The following is an 18,557-nucleotide window of genomic DNA, read 5'->3' as shown; positions in this document are numbered from 1 at the left end:
AGGACCATATACTGGTTGGGGACGGTACGCCTGTTCAGCATCCCGTAGACCACACACATCCGTACTTTCCCATTCTTCTTTGGCCATTACTATTGGGGACGCATATGGGCTTCTGGACTCAGTGATGATCCCAGCTTCCTTCAGCTTCCACAAATGCTGCCAAACATCTTCCATCCCTGCAGGATCCAGTGGCCACAACCTTTCTCTGAATGGAGTGTCCTCGGTCACCCGGATAGTGTGATGAGTGCTCTTGGAACAACCCACAGGAAATTCATCAGTGGAAAAGACACTTTACAGTTTCAACATCTTCTCTACCAACCTCCTCTTCCAACCTGCAGGTGCCAGGGAGTCCTCGAAGTTGAATGACCCAGCGGTCAGCTTTCGCCCCTTTGCAGAGAATTTCTCCCCAGCTTGTCTCAGCTGGACACTAGACATCAGTGTCACTGGAAAAAGATGCACCAAGGCATTCCCCGCTTGAAGGAGACCTCCCTCTTTACAGTGTTCCTGACAATCACTGGCATCCTGTTTGCCTGTACAACCGAGGGCTTCTGCTGTTCGGGCCTCACCAGTACCCCAGCAGGTTCTTCCACATACCTTAGTGCCTTACCACTCAGTGTGCAAGTCCTACCTTAGTTTGTCCTCTCAAAGTGCAACACTTCAAACTTGCTTGGATTAAATTCCATCTGCCATTTTTGTGCACATCTCTAAATGATCTGTAGTCCACAGTATCCTTTGACACTCACCACAACTCCACCAGTCTTTGTTATCTGCAAACCTGGTAACCCAGCCGTCTACAGTACATTGTCATCCAATTCATTTACATCACAACAGAGGTGCCAGCACTGATCCCCGTGGAGCAACACTAACGTCCGCTCAGATGATAAACACTCCTCCACCATTCACTACTGTATATATCTTTAAATCCAAGCTATCAGGTCACTGTGAATCAGAATCAGGTTTATTATCACGGGCATGTGGAATTTGTTAAGTTAGATTGCATGCATCTTAATTCTTTGGTTGGTTAATTCAGCCAGTATCAGAAAGAAATTGTTTTTCTTTAATGTTCTGCTTTCATTGAGATGTTCATTAGAAAACAGAACACTGCTGCTTTTTGGCCCATCTAGTCCATGCTGAACAATTAATTTGCCAAGTTCTATCGACCTGCACCCAGAAAATAGCCCCCCATACCCCTGCCATCCATTACCTATCCAAATTTTTCTTAAATGTTGAAATCAAGCCCATATCCACCACTTGCACTGGCATCTTGTTCCATACTCTCACCACCCTCTGAGTGAAGGCGTTTCCAGATCATATCCCTCTTAAGCATTTTATCTTTCACCCTTAATCCATGATCTCTAGTTCTAATCTGACCCAACCTCAGTGGAAAAAGCCTGCTTACATTTACCCTATCTGTATCCCTCATAATTACAAATCTCCCCTCATTTTTCTACCCTCTAGGGAATAAAGTCCTAACCTATTCAATCATTCCCTAGAACTCAGGTCCTCGAGTCCTAACAACATCCTTGTAAATTTTCTTTGTATTCTTTCAACCTTATTTACATCTTTCCTGTAGGTAGGTGACCAAAACCACACACGATACTCCAAATTAGGCCTTACCAGCGTCTTATGCTACTTCAACATAATATTCCCATCATCTGTACTCGATGTATTGATTTATGAAGACCAATGTGCTGAACTGATAATTAAATGCCCAACTAAACTAATGTTTTTGCCTACACAATGTCCATATCTCACTTTCCTGCATATTTGTCTGTCTTTCCAGGAGCCTCATAGATGTGATTATCATAACTGTTTCTACCACCCCTCGAGGCAAAATTCTACATCCAATGTAGGATTTTGTGAATAAAACATGCGAGAGTTTTTTATGTGCTTAACTAATGCCACAGCTCTTTACTTCCATTACGAACAAACTAAAAGCTGTTGCCTTACACTGACGTCATTACAACAGACACCGTCTCTTAAAGTGAATGCAACCCAGTGACGGTATTTGCGTATTATGTAGAACAGTTTCTGTTGTGGACAATATTAAATTACATATAAGAAGGTGTATGGTGTGTTGGCATTCATCAACCATGGGATTGAGTTCAAGTGCCGTGCGGTAATGTTACAGCTATACAAGACAACACACAAAATGCTGGTGGAACACAGCAGGCCAGGCAGCATCTATAGGGAGAAGCACTGTCAACTTTTCGGGCTGAGACCCTTCGTCAGGTCCTGTAATGAGGTGACCAAAACTGAAATGCTATAATCCAGATGCAGTCTGACCCAAAACATAAACAAGAAATTCTGCAAATGCTGGAAATCCAGAATAACACACACAAAATGATAGATAGATAGATAGATAGATACTTTATTCATCCCCATGGGGAAATTCAACTTTTTTTTTCCAATGTCCCATACACTTGTTGTAGCAAAACTAATTACATACAATACTTAACTCAGTAAAAAATATGATATGCATCTAAATCACTATCTCAAAAAGCATCAATAATAGCTTTTAAAAAGTTCTTAAGTCCTGGCGGTTGAATTGTAAAGCCTAATGGCATTGGGGAGTATTGACCTCTTCATCCTGTCTGAGGAGCATTGCATCGATAGTAACCTGTCGCTGAAACTGCTTCTCTGTCTCTGGATGGTGCTATGTAGAGGATGTTCAGAGTTTTCCATAATTGACCGTAGCCTACTCAGCGCCCTTCGCTCAGCTACCGATGTTAAACTCTCCAGTACTTTGCCCACGACAGAGCCCGCCTTCCTTACCAGCTTATTAAGACGTGAGGCGTCCCTCTTCTTAATGCTTCCTCCCCAACACGCCACCACAAAGAAGAGGGCGCTCTCCACAACTGACCTATAGAACATCTTCAGCATCTCACTACAGACATTGAATGACGCCAACCTTCTAAGGAAGTACAGTCGACTCTGTGCCTTCCTGCACAAGGCATCTGTGTTGGCAGTCCAGTCTAGCTTCTCGTCTAACTGTACTCCCAGATACTTGTAGGTCTTAACCTGCTCCACACATTCTCCATTAATGATCACTGGCTCCATATGAGGCCTAGATCTCCTAAAGTCCACCACCATCTCCTTGGTCTTGGTGATATTGAGACGCAGGTAGTTTGAGTTGCACCATATCACAAAGTCCTGTATCAGTTTCCTATACTCCTCCTCCTGTCCATTCCTGACACACCCCACTATGGCCGTGTCATCAGCGAACTTCTGCACATGGCAGGACTCCGAGTTATATTGGAAGTCTGATGTGTACAGGGTGAACAGGACCGGAGAGAGTACGGTTCCCTGCGGCGCTCCTGTGCTGCTGACCACCGTGTCAGACCTACAGTCTCCCAACCGCACATACTGAGGTCTATCTGTCAAGTAGTCCACCATCCAATCCACCATGTGAGAGTCTACTCCCATCTCCGTTAGTTTGTGCCTTAAGATCTTGGGCTTGGGAGGAACTCAGCAGATCAGGAAGGGTGTTGGCCTGAAACGTCTCCATATATACAACCTGACCTGCTGAGTTTAGTGTGTAGCAGTCACTCAAATTTTATTATATATTTACTTCAAGATAAAACACAGTAACAGATCCTTCCAGCTTGATGAGCCTCACCACCCAATTACACCCATTTCACCAATTAACCTACTAACCTGTAGTTGTTGAAGTGTGGGAAGAAACCCATGTTGTCACAGGGAGAATGTACAAACTCCTTACAGACAGCAGCAGAATTAAACCCAGTTGCTGGCCCTATAACATTGTCCTTACATAATAAAGCTGCAACTTAACTTCCCAACTCTTGAACTCATTTCCTTGACTAAAAGACAAATATACCATACACCTTCCTTACTACTCTGTTAACCTGTGCAGCCACTTTCAGGGAGTTAAATCGTTTAGAACATTCCCTGGAGTGTAGGAAAATGAGGGGAGATTTGATAGGGGTATACAAAATTATGAGGGCTATAGATAAGGTAAATGTAAGTAGGCCTTTTCCAGTGAGGTTGGGTGAGACTACAACCAGAGGTCATGGATTAAGGGTGAAAGGTGAAATGTTTAAAAGGAACATGGAGGGGGGGTAATCTTCTTCACCCACAGGGTGGTGAGAGTGTGGAATGAGCTGTCAGCAGAAGTGGTGGACGTGGGTTCAATTTTAATAGATAAGAAAAGTTTAGATAAGTACTTGGACGAGAGGGATTTGGAGCACTGTGGTCCAGATGACGATTGATGGGATGAGCAGAGTAAGAATTCTGCGTGGAATAGATGGGTTGAAGGGCTTATATCTGCTGCAGTGCTCTATGACTCTGGACTTGGATTCCAAGTCCTCTCTGTACAACACTGATGTTGTATCTTGTCATTAACTGTGTAATGGGCACCAAATAGTGCAGTGGTTAGCACAACGCTATTACAGCTTGGGGTGTTGAACTTCAGAGTTCAATCCTGACATCACCTGTAAGGAGTTTGTACGTTCTCCCTATGAACACGGGTTTCCTCTGCTCTGATTTCCTCCCACACTCCAAAGATTAATTGGTTAATTGGTCATTGTAAATTGTCCCATGATCAGGCTATGCAGGGCGGAGCGTCTCGGTGGGCCAGAAGAGGCTATCCGTGCTGTATCTCAATAAATAAATGTTGTCCCATAACAGAATCGGAGTCCTGGATGGAGGAGGATGAAGATAGCAAGGAGGTGCTGAGGTTAGGCCCGATCCTGCACCAGCCAGCCCGTGCCCGTGAGGTGCTGCTGTCCAAGTGGGCAGCTGGAGAGGACGTCCGGCTGGGTGTACATCAGCTTCATGAGATGGTCCAGAAGAAGCTGCAGCCGAGGTTCACCTACCAACCACCCATTAGCCTGGGAAAGAGGCTCTTTGCCAAATCTTTTGGCTGCGTGACCTTGGCGCCCTTTGTCGCTATCCAGAAAGCCTACAGCGACAGAGAGAAGGGGGCGATGCAGCGAATCCGTGCGGACTGGACACACAGCCTGAGGGTGACTGAGGGACAGGCGAGGGCCAGTCTCAACGGGATGGCAGTCAGGAAGAACTTGGAAACAGTGCGTCGGCACAAAGAGGATCAGGCGCATGGCGATTGGGTCCGGCAGCAGCGTGAAGCAGAGCGCATGGAGTCACTGAGGCTCGCCCGGCAGAACAATGCCCTGTTCCTCGAGGAGAAGAGGCAGCGAGCGCTGGAGCAGGAGTCCACCAGGGAGTTTAACGCCCACTACACAATGATGGCAGAAGCTTTACTCAGGAAGCAGATCAAGGAGAAAGAGGAAGACCTCCATCAGCAGAATGCTAACCGGGCCAGGAGCATCAAGATGCAAGCAAGCCAGATGAAGGGAGAGATCAGGAACTTCATGGTGTTCAGGTGAGTTATCAGTTTGCCTCCTCACCGACAAGAATCCTGCTAGAATATGATGGTGATACAACGGCTAGAGTGCTACTACCTCACAACTCCAGAGATTCAGGTTTGATCCTGACCTCACGAGCTGTCATAGGGTCATACAGAACAGAAAATAAGCCCTTCAACCCCGCTGTCTGCGGAGTTTGCCGCGTTCTCCGTGTGACCGTATGAATTCCCAGTTTTCTCCCACATCCTGCATTCCCTGTCAGTGTGCCTGTCTAAATGCCACTTAGACAGCACAATCATATCTGCTTCTGCCACCTCACCTGGTGGCGCATTCCCGACACCCATTATTCCCTGCGTAAAAACACAAACCTTGTTCATACGTCTCCTTTAAACTCTCAAAGTTCAAAGTAAAAGTTATTATCAGAGTACATACATGTCACCATGTGCAACCTTGAGGTTCTTTTCCTATGGGTATACTTAGCAAATCTATACAACAGTAACTGTAAACATCAGGTACTGTTAACTGTAAACAAACTGTGCTAATACAGATATAAATAGTAATAATGAACATGAAATAACAGTATAACAGTCCATAAATGAGTGTAGCTATCCCCTTTTCAGATTCAGATTCAGTTTATTGTCACTTAGAAACCACAAATGCAATGCAGTTAAAAAAATGAGACAACGTTCCTCCAGAATGATATCACAAAAGCATATGACAAAACTGACTACACCAGAAAATCCACATAACGTTTGGCAATCCCCAATCCAGAGTCTGGAGAGGCTGCTGCGTATTAATATCGCGCTACCATCTTAGCGCGTTCCCCGGAAAGGAGCTCCAACTCCACCAGACAAAACAAGACCAAAAGCTAAAGCTACAAGACCTGCACAAAACCACATAGTTACAACAGTGCAAACAATACCATAACTGATTAAAAAAAAACAGTCCATGGGCACAGTAAAAATAGTCCAAAGATGTTAAAAGACTATAAGTTCGAAAGAAACCACCACACAGTTTCCATAAGTCCTCAGGGTCCCAATAGACTTGTCATCCCATGCTGGCGGCAGAAGGGAATACCCCCGCTATGGACTTCCACGGCGCCGCCCGACTCAGCCTTGCAGACACAGCACACAATGAAAGCTCCGTCGAACCCAGCCTCGCAGACACAGCACACAGTGAAAGCGACCTGACCGCAGCGGACTCCGAGTCCGTCGAACCTCTGACCATCCCCTCTGGCACAGCTTCTCCGAGCACCATCCTCTGCTGAGCATATTAAGACGCCCCTGCCAACGGCCATTGGCAACGTGACCCCAAGGACTAGGGGCCTCTTCTTCACAGCAGAGACTCGGACCTCACAGCAGCAGCAGCAGCAGCAACGAAGAAGGTCTTCCTGGAGATTTCCAGATGTTCCTCTGTGCTCCCACGTCCATTTTCAATCGATTATGATTGCGCACGGTACCTTAACAGATAATTAGCTCCGGAGAGGCCGCTGCAAGCTGCGTCGTGCCGCCATCTTGGATCGATTTTGTTCAAAAGCCTGATGGTTGAGGGCTAGTAACTGTTTTTGAGCCTGGTGGTGTGAGTCCTGAGACTCCTGTATCTTCTGCCCAATAGCAGTTGCGAGAAAAGAGCATGGCTTGGGTGGTGGGGATCTTTGATGATGGACGCTGCTTTCGACAGCAACGTTTCACGTAGATGTGCTCAACAGTTGAGATGGTTTTACTTGTGATGTACTGGATTGAATCCACTACCTTTTGTAGGATTTTCCACACAAGGGCATTAGTGTTCTTATATTAGGCTGTAATGCAGCCAGTCAGCACACTTCCCACCACACATCTGGAGGTTTGCCAAGGTTCTCGATGAGATAGCGAATCTCCACAGACTCCTGAGAATTTAGAGGCTGTCGTGTGTTCTTTGCCATAATATTTATATGATGGGTCCGGGACAGGTTCTCTGGGATAATAACAGCCAGGAATTTAAAGTTACTGACCCTTTCCATCTTGGATCCTCTGATGATTACTGGCTCATGGACCTCTGGTTTTCCTCTCCTGAAGTCTACATGCAGGCCTTCCTGTATTTCACGTATCCACCCTAGGAAAATGATTATCCAGCTATGTTCCTCATAACTTTTTAATTTGTCTCTGGTCTTCCCTTAGCCTCTGACACCAGGGAAAACAATGGACATTTGTGCAACTTCTCCTTATTAACTCAAGTGTAAAAGACCCTGATGGGAGTTGTATACAGACCCAAACAGCAGTAAGGATATGGTTTACAAATTACAACGAAAGGTAGAAATTGCATGCCAAAAGGGCAATGTTACAATCAATATGGGGCACTTCAATATACAGGTAGACTGGGAAAATCAATATATACATGCTGGATTCCAGGAGGGGGAGTTTCTAGAGTGCCTGCGAGATGGCTTTTTAGAGCAGCTCGTGATTAAGCCCAGTAAAGGATCAGCTATTTTGGGCTGGGTGTTGTGCAATGAATCAGAATTGATTGGAGACCTTAAGGTAAAAGAACCCTAAGGTGAAAGTGATCATAACAATAGACAGTAGGTGCAGGAGTAGGCCATTCAGCCCTTCTAGCCAGCACCGCCATTCACTGTGATCATGGCTGATCATACACAATCAGTACCCCGTTCCTGCCCTCTCCCCATATCCCTTGACCCCACTATCTATAAGAGCTCTATCTAACTCCCTCTTGAATGCATCCAGAGACTTGGCCTCCACTGCCTTCTGGGGCAGAGCATTCCACATATCCACCACTCTCTGGGTGAAAAAGTTTTTCCGCATCTCAGTTCTAAATGGCCTACCCCTTATTCTTAAACTGTGGCCTCTAATTCTGGACTCACCCATCAGCGGGAACATGCTTCCTGCCTCCAGCGTGTCCAATCCCTTAATAATCTTATATGTCTCAATCAGATCCCCTCTCATCCTTCTAAATTCCAGTGTATACAAGCCCAGTCGCTCCAATCTTTCAACATATGACAATCCCGCCATCCCAGCAATTAACCTCGTGAACCGACGCTGCACTCCCTCAATAGCAAGAATGTCCTTCCTCAAATTTGGAGACCAAAACTGCACACACTACTCCAGGTGGGGTCTCACCAGGGCCCTGTACAGCTGCAGAAGGGCCTCTTTACTCCTATACTCAATTTCTGTTGTTATAAAGGCCAGCATGCCATTAGCTTTCTTCACTGCCTGCTGTACCTCCATGCTTGCTTTCATTGACTGATGTACAAGAACACCTAGATCTTGTTGTACTTCCCCTTTTCCTAACTTGACTCCATTTAGATAGTAATCTGCCTTCCTGTTCTTGCCACCAAAGTGGATAACCTCACATTTCTCCACATTAAACTGCATCTGCCATACATTTGCCCACTCATCCAACCTGTCCAAGTCACCCTGCATTCTCATAACATCCTCCTGACATTTCACACTGCCACCCAGCTTTGTGTCATCAGCAAATTTGCTAATGTTACTTTTAATCCCTTCATCTAAATCATTAATGTATATTGTAAACAGCTGTGGTCCCAGCACCGAACCTTGCGGTACCCCACTGGTCACAGCCTGCCATTCCGAAAGGGACCCGTTAATCACAACTCTTTGTTTCCTGTCAGCCAGCCAATTTTCAATCCATGTCAGTACTCTGCCCCCAATACCATGTGCCCTAATTTTGCCCACTAATCTCCTATGTGGGACTTTATCAAAAGCTTTCTGGAAGTCCAGGTACACTACATCCACTGGCTCTCCCTTGTCCATTTTCATAGTTACATCCTCAAAAAACTCCAGAAGGTTAGTCAAGCATGATTTTCCCTTCATAAATCCATGCTGACTCTGATCCTTCTACTGCTATCCAAATGTGTCGTAATTTCCTCTTTTATAATTGACTCCAGCATCTTTCCCACCACTGACGTCAGGCTAACCGGTCTATAATTCCCTGTTTTCTCTCTCCCTCCTTTCTTGAAAAGTGGGACAACATTCGCCACCCTCCAATCAGCAGGAACTGTTCCTGAATCTATAGAACATTGGAAAATGATTACCAATGCGTCCACGATTTCTAGAGCCACCTCTTTAAGTACCCTGGGATGCAGACCATCAGGTCCCGGGGACTTATCAGCCTTCAGACTCAACAGTCTATCCAACACCGTTTCTTGCCTAATATAAATTTCCTTCAGTTCATCCTTTACCCTAGTTCCTTTGGCCACTATTACATCTGGGAGATTGTTTGTGTCTTCCCTAGTGAAGACAGATCCAAAGTACCTGTTCAACTCATCTGCCATTTCCTTGTTCCCCATGATAAATTCACCCGTTTCTATCTTCAATGGCCCAATTTTGGTCTTAACTATTTTTTTGCTATTCACATACCTAAAGAAGCTTTTACTATCCTCCTTTATATTCTTGGCTAGTTTACCTTCATACCTAATTTTTTCTTGGCATATTGCCTGTTTTGTTATCTTCTGTTGCTCTTTAAAAGCTTCCCAGTCCTCCGGTTTCCCGCTCATCTTTGCTATGTTATACTTCTCTTTTATTTTTATACTGCCCTTTACTTCCCTCGTCAGCCAAGGCCGCCCCTTATTCCCCTTAGGATCTTTCTTCCTCTTTGGAATGAACTGATCCTGCACCTTCTGCATTATTCCCAGAAATAACTGCCATTTTTGTTCCACTGTCTTCCCTGCTAGGGTATTGTTCCATTGAACTTTGGCCAACTCCTCCCTCATAGCTCCATAGTTCCCTTTGTTCAACTGTAATACTGACACATCTGATTTTCCCTTCTCCTTCTCAAATTGTAGCTTAAAACATATCATATTATGGTCACTACCTCCTAATGGTTCCTTTACCTCGAGGTCCCTGATCAAATCCGGTTCATTGCACAACACTAAATCTAGAATTGCCTTCTCCCTGGTAGGCTCCAGTACCAGCTGTTCTAAGAATCCATCTCTGAGGCACTCCACAAACTCCCTTTCTTGGGGTCCAGTACCATTCTGATTCTCCCAGTCTACCTGCATGTTGAAATCCCCCATGACAACTGTATCATTACCTTTGCGACATGCCAATTTTAACTCTTCATTCAACTTACACCCTACATCCAGACTGCTGTTTGGGGGCCTGTAGATAACTCCCATTAGGGTCTTTCTATCCTTAGAATTTCTCAGTTCTATCCATACTGACTCTACATCCCCTGATTCTATGTCCCCCCCCCTTCCTTTTGATAAGATGTATATCCTTGAATATTCATTTCCCAGGCCCTGTTCACTTGAAGCCATGTCTCTTTTATTCCCACAACATCATACTTGCCAATTTCCAACTGAGTCTCAAGCTCATCTACTTTATTCCTTATACTTCGTGCATTCATATATAATACTTTTAATTTGTTACTCCCCTCTCCTTTCATATCAATTCCTATTTCACTTGGCCATACTGTATGATCTCTTCTTGAGTTTTCTACTCCATTGATTCTGTTGTGCTTTTTAACTTTTCTTATTTTCACTTTCCCTTTAACTCCACCCTTATATTTCCAGTTCATCCCCTCCCCCCTACTGCTTAGTTTAAACACATCCGTGTTGCAGTGGCAAACCTGTCTGCCAGAATGCTGGTCCCCCGTCTATTAAGGTGCAACCCGTCCCTTTTGTACAATTCATCCCTATCCTAAAACAGATCCCAGTGGTCCAAGAATGTTATTCCTTGCTTCCTGCACCAGTTCCTCAGCCACACATTCAGATCCATTATCCATTAACATAATTAAGTTCACCCTGAAATTTGAGAAGGAGAAGCTAAAGTCAGACATATTTGTATTACAGTGGAATAAAGGGAATAAGAGCCATGAGGGAGGAATTGCCAGAATTGATTGGAAAAGAACACTGGCAGGAATGACGGCAGAACAGCAATGGATGGAATTTCTGGAAGTAATTTGGAAGGCATGGGATACATATATCCCAAAGTGGAAGAAGTATTCTAGTGGAAAGATGACACATCCATGGCTAACAAGAGCAATCAAAGCCAACATAAATGGCAAAGAGAGGGCATACAACAGAGCAAAAGTTAGTGGGAAGTTAGACAATTAGGAAGCTTTTAAAAACCTCCAGAAGGCAAGTAAAAAAAAGTAATTAAGAAGGTAAAGTTGGAATATGAAAATAATCTGACCAGTAATATTAAAAAGGATAGCAGAAGTTCCTTCAGATACATAAAGTGTAAAAGAGAGGCATGGGTGGATATTGGACCACTGGAAAACAATGCTGGAGAGGTAGTAATGGGGAAAATGAAATGGCGGGTGAACTGCATAAATATTTTGTATCTGTCTTCACTGTGGAAAACTCTAGCAGTACGGTGGAAGTTCCAGGTCTCGGGGGTCATGAAGTGTGTGAAGTTACCATTACTAGAGAGAAGATTCTTGTGAAGCTGAAAGGGCTGAAGGTGGATAATTCACTTGGACCAGATAGTGTACACCCTCGAGTTCTGAAAGATGTGGCTGAAGAGATCCTGGAGGCATTAGTAATGGATCTTTCAAGAATCACTAGATTCTGGAATGGTTCTGGAAGACTGGAAATTGCAAATGTCACTCCACTCCTCAAGAAGGGAGAGTGGCAAAAGAAAGGAAACTATAGGCCAGTTTGTCTGACTTCAGTGGTTGGGAGGATATTGGAGTTGATTATTAAGGATGAGGTTTCAGGAAATTTGGAGGCACATGATAAAATAGGCCATAGTCAGCATGGTTTCAAGGAAAAATATCGCCTGACACATCTGTTGAAATTCTTTGAAGAAATAGCAAGCAAGATAGACAATAGAGAATTTGATGTTATGTTCTCGGGTTTTCAGAAGGCCTTTAACAAGGTGCCACATATGAGGCTGCTTAACGAGGTACAGATCTGTGGTGTTATGGGATAGATTCTAGCATGGATAAAGCAGTGGCTGATTAGCAGGGGGCAAAGAGTTGGAATAAAGGGGCCTTTTCTGATTGGCTGCCAGTGACTAGTGGTGTTCCACGGGGGTCTGTGTTGGGACCGATATTTTTTACGTTATATTGTCAGTGATTTCAATGATGGAATGGATGGCTTTGTAGCAAAGTTTGCAGGTGATATGAAGCTAGGTGGAGGAGCAGGTAGTTTTGAGAAAGTAGAGAGGCTGCAGAAGAATTTAGACAGATTAGGAGAATGGGTAAAGAAATGGCAGATGGGATGCAGTGTTGGGAGGTACAAGGTCATGCACTTTGGTAGAAGAAATAAAAGGGTTGATTATTTTCTAAGTGGAGAGAAATCAAAACACTGAGGTGCAAAGGGACTTGGGAGTCCTTGTGCAGGATTCCCTAAAGGTTAATTTGCAAATTGAGTCAATGGTGAGGAAGACAAATGCAATGTTAGCATTCATTTCAAGAGGAGTAGAATATAAAAGCAAGGATGTAATGCTGAAGCTTTATAAAGCACTGGTGAGGCTTCACTTGGAGTATTGTGAGTAGTTTTGTGCCCCTTATCTTAGAAAGGATGTGCTGAAACTGGAGAGGCTTCAGAGGAGGTTCACAAAAATGATTCCAGGATTGAATGGTTTATGAAGAGTGTCTGATGGTCCTGGGTGCATATTCACTTGGAATTCAGAAGAAGGGTGACCTCATTGAAATCTATTGAATGGTGAAAGGCCTTGAGAGAGTGGATGTGGAGAGGATGTTTCTGTGGTTGGAGAGTCTCATACCAGAGGACACAGACTGGAGGGGTGTCCTTTTAGAATGGAGATGAGGAACTGCTTTAGCCAGAGGGTGGTGAATCTGTGGAATTGGCAGCTGTGGAGGCTAAGTTTTTATGTATATTTAAGGCAGAGGTTGTTAGATTCTTGATTGATTGGAGTATGAAGGGACACAGGGAGAAGGCAGGAGATTGAGGCTGAGAGGAAAATTGGATCAGCCATAATGAAATAACCAAGCAGACATACTGGGCCAAATGGCCTAATCCTGCTCTTACAGTATATCTGATACCCTCTAATCTAGGCAGCATCCTGGTGAACTTCTCTAAAGCCTCCACATCCTTCCTGTAACAGAGCGACCAGAACTGCACACAATACTCCAAATGTGGCCTAACCAATGTTTTATACGGATATAACATGACATCCTGACTCTTGTACTCAATGTCCCGACAGATTATGCAATATTTCCATCTTTACTACCTATCACCTCCCAACCTCTTACTTCATTCCACCTTCCCCCTACCCACCCATCTTCCCCCTCACTTGGCTTCACATCACCTTCTAGCTTGACTTCCTTTCCCTCCCTTCCTTCCCCATACCTTCTTGTTCTGGTTTTGTCCCCTTCCTTTGCAGTCCGGATGAAGGGTCATGGCCCAAAACATTGTTTCCTATTCCCCTCCATAGATGCTGGCTGGCTGGCTGAGTTCCTCCAGCATTTTGTGTGTGTGGGTTATCTAATTATGTTCCCTGTTTCAGGGAGTTGTATGGACTCATATTCCCAGATCCCTCTGTACCTCAGTGCTCCAAAGGGTCCTGCAATTTAGATTGGGGCTCTTGTCCAAACAGCAGGTCTGCAGCTCTGGTCTGATGAAGATGCTGAAGGAATGTGATGGGGCAGAAGATGAGAAGATGTTGCCAACAGTGGAAGATCAGAACCAGAGAGTACTGTGCGACAACAGTGTTTAATGTGGAGCTCCAAGTGTGGATCAAATGTAGACTCACTCCACGAGGAACGGTTGAATGGTATAGTGCCATTCGATTAAAACGGAGCCAGGTGGTGATGAGAAGCGTAGTACTGTAATGGGAATGGAGCCAAATGTTAGTGTAGTGGTTAACGAAACACCGTATCGTGCCGGCTGTAAGATTGGGATTCAGTTTGTACATTCTCCCCATGACTGGTTCCTCCCACATCCCAAAGATGTATGGCTAATGGTTAGTGAGTTGTGGGTATGCTATGTTGACAGAAAAAGCATGGCAACACTTGTGGGCTGCCCAGTACAATCCTCACTGATTTGATTTGTGTGGTTCACTATATTTATTTTGATATGTGTATGAGAAATAAAGCTAATCTTTAATTTGAGGACCCTTAATCTCTATAAGTACCAGCATGGAGCAGTTGAGCTGAATGCCCTGTTTCTGTGCTATTCATTTTGATCACTGTCTTGCCTCAGTGATACAGATGAATCAAATGAAAACTCGACGGAGCAGAGGATGTGCCAAACTTCACATGTTCCTGCCGGGATCTTGATGAGGTTACCTGACTGACTGACCTCTTTCTCCCCTGTCCAGGAGGCTGGCCATGCAAGCAGAGAACAAGGCTGCCAGCACAGCTACCAACACTATTCTCTCACAGGCAACAAAGGACAGACTACAGTATGCCAGAGCCCGGGTGGCAGCTCAGAGGGGGCGAGCATTGATGGTAGAAGCCCCTGAGGAGCCTACAGACGGAGGGATTCCCCTGGACCACACCCATTCTGAGACACCTCCTTCAGAAACCTGAGGTCCAGCGATTACTGGCCTCTGCACATTAAGCAAGAGCTTGTTGCCCAAGGCCGTTCCAAATACTTTAAGATATTTTAACTCTCAGATGTCACTATATGTAAAATATTTGCCATTTGTTTAAGACGTCCTTGATTTGAACACAGAGGCTGACTGTGTATGAATGTCACTCAGGAGCCATGAAATTGGGAAGAGATGTACAAGTGATATTATCAAGTAGACAGCAAGAGACTTTTACCCAGGGTGGAAATGGCTAACACAAGGGAGTATAATTTTAAGGTGATTGGAGGAACATATAGTGGGAATATCAGAGGTAGGTTCTTTACACAGAGGGTGCTGGGTGTGTGGAGCATACTGCCAGGGATGATGGCACAAGCAGATACATTAGGGATGTTTAAGAAACTCTTAGATAGGCAAATGGATGATAGAAAAATGGAGGGTTATATGGAAGAGAAGGGTTAGATTGATCTTGGAGGGTCATATTGTGGGAGGAGTTGTACTGTGGGATGGTACCCTTTTGGATGGGTGTTACTGAGGGGGGTCACCTGTGGGAGGGGTGGTACTGAGGGAAAGTTACACTGGGAGGGGCAGTACTGAGGGAGCATCACTGTGGGAGGAGTGATACTGAGGGAGCATCATTGTAGGAGGGGTGGTAGTGAGGGAGGGTCACACTGTAGGAGGGGTGGTACTGTGGGAGGGTTGCTACTGAGGGAGGGTCACACTGTGGGAGGGGTGGTACTGAGGGAGGGTCACACTGGGAGGGGTGGTACTGAGGGAGGGTCACACTGTGGGAGGGGTGATACTGAGGGAGGGTCACACTGGGAGGGGTGGTAGTGAGGGAGGGTCACACTGTGGGAGGGGTGGTACTGAGGTCACTGTGGGAGGGGTGGTACTGAGGGAGGGTCACACTGGGAGGGGTGGTAGTGAGGGAGGGTCACTGTGGGAGGGGTGGTACTGAGGTCACTGTGGGAGGGATGGTACTGAGGGAGGGTCACACTGTGGGAGGGGTGGTACTGAGAGGTCACTGTGGGAGGGGTGGTAGTGAGGGAGGGTCACACTGTGGGAGGGGTGGTAGTGAGGGAGGGTCACACTGTGGGAGGGGTGGTACTGAGGTCACTGGGAGGGATGGTACTGAGGGAGGGTCACTGTGGGAGGGGTGGTACTGAGGGAGGGTCACACTGTGGGAGGGGTGGTACTGAGGTCACTGTGGGAGGGGTGGTACTGAGGGAGGGTCACACTGTGGGAGGGGTGGTACTGAGGGAAGGTCACTGTGGGAGGGGTGGTCACACTGTTGGGGGGGTGGTACTGAGGGAGGGTCACACTGTGGGAGGGGTGGTACTGAGGGAGGGTCACACTGTGGGAGAGGTGGTACTGAGGGAAGGTCGCACTGTGGGAGGGGTGGTCACACTGTGGGAGAGGAGGTACTGAGGTCACTGTGGGAGGGATGGTACTGAGGAAGGGTCACACTGTGGGAGAAGCGGGTACTGAGGAAGGGTCACACTGTGGGAGGGGTGGTACTGAGGGAGGGTCACACTGTGGGAGAGGAGGTACTGAGGTCACTGTTGGAGGGATGGTACTGAGGAAGGGTCACACTGTGGGAGGAGCGGTACTGAGGAAGGGTCACACTGTGGGAGGGGTGGTACTGAGGTCACTGTGGGAGGGATGGTACTGAGGGAGGGTCACACTGGGAGGGGTGGTACTGAGGTCACTGTGGGAGGGATGGTACTGAGGGAGGGTCACACTGTGGGAGGGGTGGTACTGAGGTCACTGTGGGAGGGATGGTACTGAGGGAGGGTCACACTGGGAGGGGAGGTACTGAGGTCACTGTGGGAGGGATGGTACTGAGGGAGGGTCACACTGTGGGAGGGGTGGTACTGAGGTCACTGTGGGAGGGATGGTACTGAGGGAGGGTCACACTGGGAGGGGAGGTACTGAGGTCACTGTGGGAGGGATGGTACTGAGGGAGGGTCACACTGTGGGAGGGGTGGTACTGAGGTCACTGTGGGAGGGATGGTACTGAGGGAGGGTCACACTGTGGGACGGGTGCCCACGCTGCTCTGCATATGTGTCCGGCCTGAGGAGCAGCTCTGACTCTCAGCTCCCAGTTCTGGATGCCCTGGTCAAGCACTTCTCACTCAAGCAGCGGAAGAAAGATGCCACAGTGGTCACCAAGGAGTCAGTTGTGCATCTTCGCATCCAGAAAGGTGTATATGAATTGAATTTACCTAACACCTATGAGATAGTTTTCCCACATCCTGACAACCTCCTCAGCTTCAAACATATTTTCTGCTCAGGTGAGGACTTCTTTCAAGGAGGCAAATTTGTGTTTAGTTTTGTTGAACAAGGGTATCCTCATGATTCTCCAAAAGTGAAATGTGAAGCCATGGTGTGTCATCCAAATATCGATCTAGAAGGCAATGTCTGTTTAAACATTCTCAGAGAGGACTGGAAACCTGTATTGATGATAAACTCTGTAATTTATGGGCTGCAGTACCTGTTTTTGGAACCTAACCCTGAGGAACCCCCGAACAAAGAAGCAGTAGGACAACAGAGCATACAGCAATCCATGTGGGGCAGTTACATTAGTTCCAGTTAGTGCGAGCGATGCATTAAATGGGGCCCAGGTCGCAGAAACTGAAGCCAAAGAGAGAGAATCTGACATAGTTAAAATATATAAACAAACATTAAAATACACTTAATCGAAACCAGGAGGATATAAAGCGGACGAGCGTCTGTCAGCATAATCTTACAGGAAGAAATGGAATTGGAATTTTTATTTTTAAAAAAGGGGACTGCTTGATTATTAACACATCTCTAGTGAATGCCAGGAAGTTTGAACTGGATTTTGGCTCCCGACCATTGCCTCCACACCCCCCCCCCCCCCCCACCTCCACAGTTAAACTAACTGTAAATGTATTTGACGTGGAGAGCAGGTGTCTTTATGTTAATAAAAAATTCTTAAATGGCTCTAGAAAACTTCTGGCCCATTGACCCTGTCAGCCAATGTTCCCCACCTGTGCCCACACTGCCCATCACCTCTGCTGACTTTTCCTGTACGTCAAAGCATGCAGGAAAAGATGAAGGTGCCAGATGGATCGAGAGAGAAAGAAACATATACTCTAATCCTGTCTCCTGCCTGTTTTGAATGTTTTGTCTGTTCATTAAGTTATATAGTTTTAAAAATGAAACATTCCCTCCCAAAATAACGGGAAGATACCGAGGGAAGATCACACCGTGGGAGGGATGGTACTGAGGCAGGGTCATACTGAGTGAGGTGTGTTACTGAGAGAAATATAGAAAACCTACAGCACAATACAGGCCCTTCAGCCCACAAAGTTGCGCTGAACATGTCTCTACCTCAGAAATTACTAGGCTTACCTATCACCCTTTAATTTACTAAGCTCCATGTACCTATCTAAAAGTCTCTTAAAAGACCCTATCATATCTGCCTCCACCACCGTTGCTGGCATCCCATTCCACGCACTCACCACTCTGAGTAAAAACCCTACCCCTGACATCTCCTCTGTACCTACTCCTCAGTACCTTAAACCTATGGCCTCTTGTGGCAACCATTTCAGCTCTGGGAAAAAACCTCTGACTATCCACAAAATCAATGCCTCTCATCATCTTATACACCTCTATCAGGTCACCTCTCATCCTCCGTTGTTCCAAGGGAAAAAGGCTGAGTTCACTCAACCTGTTTTCATAAGGCATGCTCCCCAATCCAGGCAGCATCTTTGTAAATCTCCTCTGCACCCTT

General features: G+C 46.0%; 1 protein-coding gene across 1 annotated transcript in view; it reads left to right on the top strand.

Moving 5' to 3' along the window:
* The window catches only part of LOC140737420 (uncharacterized), a 108,621-nt gene extending 93,440 nt beyond the window's left edge, over positions 1 to 15,181 (top strand). The window contains exons 9-10 of the mRNA XM_073063907.1: positions 4,648 to 5,362; positions 14,588 to 15,181. Of these exons, the coding sequence (XP_072920008.1) occupies positions 4,648 to 5,362; positions 14,588 to 14,798 (926 nt within the window). The 3' untranslated portion in view covers positions 14,799 to 15,181. The remainder of the gene's footprint in view (positions 1 to 4,647; positions 5,363 to 14,587) is intronic.
* Positions 15,182 to 18,557: the final 3,376 nt, after the last annotated feature.

The sequence above is a fragment of the Hemitrygon akajei genome, chromosome 12 (genome assembly GCF_048418815.1).
Source record: "Hemitrygon akajei chromosome 12, sHemAka1.3, whole genome shotgun sequence".
Classification (NCBI taxonomy): domain Eukaryota; kingdom Metazoa; phylum Chordata; class Chondrichthyes; order Myliobatiformes; family Dasyatidae; genus Hemitrygon; species Hemitrygon akajei.
This window is presented reverse-complemented; position numbering and strand designations above follow the sequence as displayed.